This window comes from Grammomys surdaster, unplaced genomic scaffold (assembly GCF_004785775.1).
Source record: "Grammomys surdaster isolate TR1022 unplaced genomic scaffold, NIH_TR_1.0 67, whole genome shotgun sequence".
NCBI lineage: Eukaryota > Metazoa > Chordata > Mammalia > Rodentia > Muridae > Grammomys > Grammomys surdaster.
In genome coordinates, this window is record NW_021604569.1 from 21,847,969 (window position 1) to 21,856,237 (window position 8,269).

The following is an 8,269-nucleotide window of genomic DNA, read 5'->3' on the forward strand; positions in this document are numbered from 1 at the left end:
AGAGAGAGAGAGAGAGAGAGAGAGAGAGAGAGAGAGAGAGAGAGAGAGAGCACCTGAAATGTAGTGCAATAGTATATTACTTGTCTGCTATACACAGTGCCCTTAGTTTGATCCTTTCTGCTACAATAAATTTTTTGAGAATATTTTAGAAGAATCTTGAGCATGTTCCTGTAATTAGAAGTTCTGCGAGAATAAATATAGATAAAATGTTTCTAATGATAAAAAGTGATAGGATTCATCATAAACTTAGTTAGAATTGCTAGGTACACAGGTGGGCCTGGAATGGGATGAACCCTACCCCATCTTCCCACTCTCGACTTGGAAGTGAATCTTTCCCTTACATCTGGCAGGTGGCTGTAATCCACTCTCCTGTGAGGCAGACCAGAGACTTGACCTGTGTTCCATTTCTCATCATGTCTATGGAACTGTGGGGTTGAACATCTGTGTAGACTTGGTGGCAGTTTTGAGTCTGGTCCTTGTGGTGTGTAAAGGTCCACTAGCAGTAGTTGATCTACAGACAGTGTTGAGTCTTTCCCTGTAGTGCTGTTGGTGGGCTGGGAGCTGAAGGAGGCTCTACCTCCCACAGCCCTGACTTAGAGGATTTGTCTTTATATTAAATAGTGATAATGTGTGTGTATGTTACAGAGCCTGGGGGTGGAGGAGGGTGTTTTAAGTTAGATAGTACTGTAGATAATACTGTAGGTTCAGTAATGATCATTATTGATAAAAGATAAAAGGCTTTCTTCTTTCCAGCAGCTTAACAGTTCTTCTGTAAGCACCTCAGAATGTCTTCTGGAATAGAGAAAGCATATTTCCTACTTGAAGGTTCTTCATCCCTCAAGCTTGGTAAAGACAGGGCAGAATTCTCAGCATCAGGGTTTCTATGGCTTATTTGAGGTCCTCACCTCATAAACTCCACATCATTTTAAGGCCTGTGGATTGGAACATCAAGAATAGCTTTGTTTATAAGTTTATAGTTTATAAGTTGGGGCTAAACAGCAGAAGCCATTTACTCATGGAGCTGCCACCATAGGCAAGTGCTTTCGCCTATTTAAAAAGTGTTCTTTCTCATTTATTTTATGTGTATGAGTGTTTTGTGTGCAAGCCACATGTGTACGATGCTCAGAGAGGCCAGAAGAGTGTGTTAGATCCCATGAGACTGGAATTATGGGCAGTTGGAAATCACCATTCAGGTGCTAGGAATCAAACCCAGGTCCTCTGGAAGAGCAGCCAGTTATCTGAACCGGTGCATCATCTCTCTGGCTCCCCTTCCGTATGTTCATATCCTTGTACTTTGGGCATAAGAAGTAGAAGTTACAAGGTACTGATGTCATATCCCGATTACATGTTTTTGTGTTGTTTTTTTCCATTTCTGGAAACCTCCACTGAATGAATGTTCCTTCACCACCAGCCTAACCTCTTCCATAATAGTACTCTCAGGAACTGACTCTGGGGTTTTCCAGGTCAGGCGTAACAGCCCTTAACCCCATCTAAGTGCTGTATTGTTTATCCCATCACAGTCATCTTAGAGGGTGGGCAAGCATTATACCTTGGTCTACTCAGATAAGAGTTTCCTCCTGATGAGTCATCCAGCCAGTGACCACGAAGCCTACTGCCAGTGTTTCCAGTTTTTTTTTGTGTGTGCCCGTTTGACCAATAGCCTTGGGGAATGGTATGTCTTGTACCGTGTCCTTGTGACAAAAGCAGCTGTGCCCTTGAACACCAGTTTTGTAAGATGCTGCTGATGTTTTTTGTTCCTTTCTTGCTGAAATTCCACTTGGCTTCTGAGTTTCTGTGGTCATAAGCTTTACAGATTCCAGCACTACAGACACTGCATGGTGTTGGTGGATGCTGCTTTGCTTGACCACACTGGTTGAGACTGTCCTGCAGCTTGAGTTCATCTCCTCTTGGGCACCTCTCTGAACCATTGGAGGTCAAGAACTGGGCCTGGAGGGTTACTGTAGGTACCAAGGAGGAAGTAGAGAGAGGCCTTGGCATGGGAGGGATCCTTGGAAGATTCTGTCATGTATTTGGCTACATGCTTTGTCTCAGAGGTCCCACCTCCCAGAAAGGCAGAAGGAGACTGACTGTGGCTCTTGGAAGGAAGAAAGATCATTGCCAAGGGAGGAACTTGCTTGAGCTGGGCAGAGACAAGATCTTACCAAGCAGGAATGTACCAGCGTAGAAAGGCCCAGGGCCGGGTTTTAGAAAACAGTGTCTGCCTAGGAAGTGTAGACACATGTGGTAGACAATATTCTGACTCTGAGGACTAAGACCTGTAGGATTCAGGTCTCCTTAAGTGCCCTCAACATAACCTCTGGCTCAGAGGTTCCTGCATGTGACCTACTTGTTCAACCACCTTCCCTTTGTGCAGGTTGTAGGCTCAGCCTGGAATATCTGCCCACCACACACTTTGCTGTGTCCCCAGCACGGTATGCCTGTCCTCTGCTAGGCTCTGTCCACAATGCTAAGTATTCTTTCCCAAGAGGCTTAGGCTGTCTCCTGCCCTACTTGATACAGGTTTTCTTCTTGCTTGTCCAGGTGAATCTAAGCAAGGTTGGTGAGTACTGGTGGAATGCCATTCTAGAGGGAGAAGAACCCATCGACATTGACAAGATCAACAAGGAGCGCTCCATGGCCACTGTGGATGAGGAGGAACAGGCAGTCCTGGACAGACTCACCTTTGACTACCACCAGAAACTGCAGGGCAAGCCCCAGAGCCACGAGCTGGTATGAACACCATGGCCCTCCTTGTACCATCAGCAGGCGGGTGGATCACACTGGTGGGGAAGAGAGCATGGGAATAGGCTAGTTCGGGCTTGGCTTCTGGCCCCTGCTTCAGTTCTAAAATGTCCTACCTAGCTAGGGAAGCCCAGCTGATCATGTCACCTAGTCCTTACCTGAAGACAGATAAACATGGCTGTTTAACCATATCTCATACCTGAGCTGTAAGCTCTGGTGGCACAGCTTAGGTTCTGACTCCAAAAACTAATGCACAACAAATAGGTAGGTGAGTGGAGTGCTGGGGCTATAACAGGGGAATGTGAGGTCAGCAGCTTCTGCAGAGCAGAAGGCTGTGCCTGACCTGTATAGTGCCCAGGGACAGGCTGCTCGTGGCAAAGAATGATTGCTTAGATAAACACATCCTCTTAATAATCCTGAGAGCAGCTACTTAGGGAAATAAAGTCTATTGCTTCAGGTTTTCATCACTGTCAAATGCCCAGCCAAACAACACATGAGCTTGTGTGCATGTAGACCAAACATGGCTCAGAGAAGGATTGGCAACTGGGTATAGGCTATCTACAGAAAGGCAGCCCCCAGGGCTCCAGAGAAGTTAATGTATGTTCCCTGTTATCTCTGAAGGAGCCTTTCTTCATGGTTTGTTTGGATTGTCCCGTCTTCCCCTTCAGAGTGGCATTGTATCTTGGGGCAGGGGTCTTTAATATGCTCTGTTGTTTCATTGGCCACTGTAGTCTGTTTTCATGACATGTTTCCTATGTGTGAGGTCAGGAAGCCTTTAGAGGCAGTGCTGGTGTCCTTACTTCTTCCCCCAGGCCATCCCAGGACATGTCATGAGCATGAACTATCATGGACTGTGTGGGTTGACTGGCTGTAGGCTCTGCACAACAGTTCTGGTTAGATCGTCTGTTTCAAAATGAAGAGATTGAGGTTTTGAGGTCTCAGGATGTATTATGCCTCAGAGCAGCTCTAGCAGAAGGCTGGGGTTTACTTCCTGACCTGACCCTGTGTGTGGTGAGGGGAAGGACATCTATGAGGGGAAGATCCATGTAATACAGAAGTACTTAGGCAGAAACTTGGAACTTTGGAACCTCAAATTAACAGAGGTAGCCAGACCAGCTTGGTCACAGTGTAATCCAGTCATGTTGACCTGTGTTTGCTGGACATAAGGTCTAACTGTGACACTTTGCCTCATGGGTGGGACCTTATGAATCTTCTCACTCCTATGCCCAGGGTTAGGACTTTGTCCAGAGAAGAACTTAGATGTGTATAGAAGGTGACTGCCAGAGAAGAGTCTGCCTTGACAGGAGAAGTGAATGCAGATGCTATCATCCTAGGTGGGTTGGAAGGAGGAGCTATCAAGTACCACTGAGAAATTTGTGCCACAGAATGGAGAGACCAAGGATGAGTGACTCTTCATACCTTCCCCAGATGCTATAACTAAAGTCTTTGTTGTAGAGAAACATTGAAATAGATATTGATTGTGGCTTGAATTGCTTTTGTGCATTTGCCAGACTTCAGTGAAATCTTCTGCAGATTTGAACTATTAGATTTATGAGAAGCTAGGAAGTCCTACAGCCTTCTGCACCTGTGAGTCTCAAGGTCTTCGGGAGTGCATCCCTTTCAGGACACATTTCAAAACAGTCTCAGTGCCACTTGCCTGGGAGTTAGCAGCAGTGCAGGATTTGCATGATAGGTCAGGTTCTATGCACCCTGTCTCCCTTCTCCTTCCCAGGCTCTTGTCCCTTGAGCTTTGCACTTACCTCTCTACACTGTGCAGCCTTCCTTTTTTCCTTTGGTGCTGATGCCCTCTGGCATGGCTTAGTGTCACCTTAGTGACCTTCCTCAAGGACAGATGGAAAACAGCCTGCATCAGTGAGAGCAAACACACAGCTGTCTTCAAGGAATTAAGAGGCCAGCCTCTTTAATGTGACCTTATACAAAGAACAGTTCAGCCTTGTTTTGCAGTCTTAATAATGGTCCTCTGCAGGAACTGGCTGCTTTGTGCCCATTCTTGTAATTCTTAGATCACCTAGTTGTGATGACTACTTCCCAGCCTACTGTCCCAGACTGGGAATAGGGTAGTGTGCTTGGCTCCAGTAAACCAAGGCAGCTCTCAGGAAGTTCCTCACTGCCAGTCTGAAGCAGGCTAGCAAAAGGATCAAATGGTAACAGGGCTAATCCTCATATGTATGCACTGTGCACAGACACACTGAATACAGTGTCCTGTGTGTGGGCTGCTACTGGAAAGCTGGCTCACTCCAAAGGCAAGGCTTTGGGGCTGTCGTGTTTTTGCTTTCTGTGAAGACTGCCCTCTTTGCCCACAAGACATTGCAGAAACCTGAGTGTGGAACAGAAGGTCCTTACAACTGTGCATAGAAGACTTCCCCATGGCTGATGTACAACTTCCACACAGCTGTGTGTGATCTAGCACTACGAAACTGAGGAGACCGAACAACAGCCCAGCTAAGAAGGACCCTAAGGAAAACCTTGAAGATGCTGTGGTCTAGTAGAAAGGGCTTTGTCTTGAGTCTAAATTGATTTTGCTGTGAACTTGTCATGGATCTGGCAAGGGCCATTGAGGGAATGAGTGTGCTTGCCCAGATGAGGTCCCAGCCAGACCTTCAAGGAGCTAAGGCATGGGTGGAACCCAGTGTGACTCCCTCCCCAGAGCTGAATGAATCAGGATGGCCAAGGAAGCCTCTGGCTGTGGATAGTCAGGAGCATAACTCTTAGGGCTTTGTTAAATTCTCACATGTCTCACTACCTGCCTAGTATCCATGCTGAAGTTTTAGCTCCTGTCTAGGCTTGAAATGCCTTGGAGACACATCTTCAGTGTAGAGCACCCTGGGGTTCCATGTAAAGTATCTTTAGCGCTTTCTTTTATTGAGCAAAGAAACAGAGCTAGAAAGGTAGGTCTAGGACTTTGTGTTTCCTGATACAGCAGGTTAGCTCATAATCAGTACTCATATTCAGGGGGTTTGTGGGTAGTTGAGGTCACTTCTCTAGGATTGCTACTCCTATCTAGTAGAGAGAGAATGGAAATGCGGCCAGGTTCCTCTGCCAGCCTCCATCTGCTGTGCACGTTGGCAGTCACAGTTACCAACGGGCTCTGTATTGATGCCCATTTATGGTGTAAACTTGAAGTTTTCTAAATCTGCCAGAATTTTAAATTGTGTTTCTAACGCCACCAGGCTTTGTATTTTAAAGCATTTTAATTTTGAAGTGGTAATATACCTCTTTTGTCATTTTAATTCTTTAATGTTACCATAAGGTCACTTATTTCCAAAGTCAACAAATGGAATACTCTTCATCTTTTCCCCAGTTAGATTTCTTTGAGTGGGTATTCATCTAGAAGGGTTTTGTGGAAGTACACAGGTGCCATTGCTCTGTCTGTACTTCGATGTGTCTCTAGGATTTCTCCAGCCTGGTGGCACTTACCCCCTAACAAATAGTGACTGACATTGCACAGACAGGTGTCACTATATCCTATGAGTGAATTTGGTGGCCCTGGAGAAAAAGCCATGCATTTATCGTGGCATCCTGGGCTCCTTCAATTGTGAAAACAAACCTAGCAGCCTGCCCTTTGCATAGTGGGTCCCCACACAACTACTAGGTTCTTGCTCACCCTGCAGCTGGCTAAGGCTCAGCAGCCTCCTGCCTAGGTTATCTAGCTTGTCTCATCTTGGTTTTTTTTGAGACTATGCAGCTTCACACTTCTCATGGACAAAGATGAAGGCCTATTATGTACTAAGTATCTTTGATATGTTATTGCTACTTCACTTAGATTTAAAAACAAGACTCACTTAGCAGGAAGCTTGGATTTTGTTTAACAGTCTGTAGTTCTGAGAATCCAATAACTTTGCTGACATTCAAAATTTTCCACTTTGCTTTCAATCTGTCATCCTCATGAAAAGGGCAGCAGCACCTGTCCTCTGCACCTGTTCTTCAGGGCCGTCTGCAACAGGTGCTCCACTGGGGGACAGTCTCTAGCCATGTGTCTTATTAGTCTTTTAGGTTTCTTATGGTTGGAAGGAAGGATTGATCTCCTTATCTTGGGTATGTCAATGGTAGCGTCTGAGGAAGGCAGGTGCTCAGAAGAAGGATAGCCCATTAGCATAGGTACAGGTGCTGTCACCAGGGACATAGCCTAGAACCACACAGCTCCAGTCTGCTCTGGTTTTCAAAGGCTAGACAGTAGTAGCCATAGGCTCAGAGGAGCTAAGTCTACCAGCTCTTACTGTGTCCTAAAGGCAGTGGGGTGTTTCTGACTGCCAGGCCCACAGCTGGACATTTGGAGGTCTCTCCTTGCCTCTGCATCATCATATCCTTGGTCAATCCCAATATTGTCTGATGCATTTCTCAATGACAAGAGCTTCTTTGGGCAAGAGGTGTTAGAACACCTCTGCATACATTAGTCATGTCCTTAAGGGGCTGGGGCACCACCCCTTCATATCTGAATCATCTCCCTGGGGATTACTGTAGGCTCTGTGGGTTGTGTGGAACTTGGACAGACCTAATGGGATAGGGACTGAAGACAAACTAAGATCAGTCAGAGTTTTACTGGAAACTGAAGCTGGAAAGCTAGAAATTCAGTCTTGGGAGAACAGTCTTGCAGAGGAATTAACAGTCAGAGGGTGCCTCCCTTGGGCACAAACTACTGCAAGGCCTGCAGTCCTCTGGCCAGTTGGCTCAAGTCCTCAAGCCCTGAGGAAGCAGGATGTCTCTCTGCCTGCAGGCAATCTGTTCTAGGAGAAAGCATGCAATGCCTTGTGATCTCCTTTAATCTCTCTATTTTCTGTTTGTAGAAAGTCCATGAGATGCTGAAGAAGGGGTGGGATGCTGAAGGCTCTCCCTTCCGAGGCCAGCGATTCGACCCGGCCATGTTCAACATCTCCCCAGGGGCTGTGCAGTTTTAATGACCGGAAGTAAAGGAAACCCTCGCCATCGGGGAGATGGAAATGTTGTCCTCCTCACTCCCTGCATGCCAGGGACACACTCCTCCTGATCAGTCCTAGCCATTTTTTTCTTTCATAATGAACCAGGCCTTCCATGCTGACCTTCTACCTTCAGACTATTACAGAGAAGGTGCAGGGCCAGCTGCTGCTTGGCAGTGTCTGTGGCCAACACTAAATGAAGGTGTTTGACATGCAGGAGGGACATGTCCCAGCCTACTGGTAGCACATGTTCTGTCTCCATAGCAACCAGGCACTGCAGGCAGCATTTCCTTTCTCCCCTGCTCTCTCTGCTTGCTGTTGTTTTGATGCCATTCTGCTTGCTTGTCTTCTGTTTGGGGATAAGGAGTGGCTGGGCTCAGACAGAGCTAAGTTGAATTGTATGGGGCCAGGCACCTGCATGAGGGCTAACGAGGCATGGCTGTGGGGCTACTTCTGGGGCTACTATGGGATTCTGTCACTTGTTGACCTGTGTGTGCGTGTGTGTGTGTGTGTGTGTGTGTGTGTGTGTGTGTGTGTGTGTGTCTGTCTGTCTGTCTGTCTGTCTGTCTCCCTGTCTCCCCCTTCCCTCTTTC

The 8,269-nt window shown here is 46.7% G+C and overlaps 1 protein-coding gene across 2 annotated transcripts in view; it reads left to right on the forward strand.

Moving 5' to 3' along the window:
* Positions 1-8,262, forward strand: part of Nudcd3 (NudC domain containing 3) — an 84,283-nt gene extending 76,021 nt beyond the window's left edge. The window contains exons 5-6 of one of the 2 annotated variants that reach the window (XM_028779070.1): positions 2,542-2,730; positions 7,548-8,262. In XM_028779070.1, coding sequence (XP_028634903.1) covers positions 2,542-2,730; positions 7,548-7,658 — 300 coding nt within the window. In that variant the 3' untranslated portion in view covers positions 7,659-8,262. Of the gene's footprint in view, positions 1-2,541; positions 2,731-7,547 lie in introns of those variants that run through there. The other variant, XR_003712856.1, reaches the window with a different exon arrangement.
* The last annotated feature ends 7 nt before the right edge of the window (positions 8,263-8,269 follow it).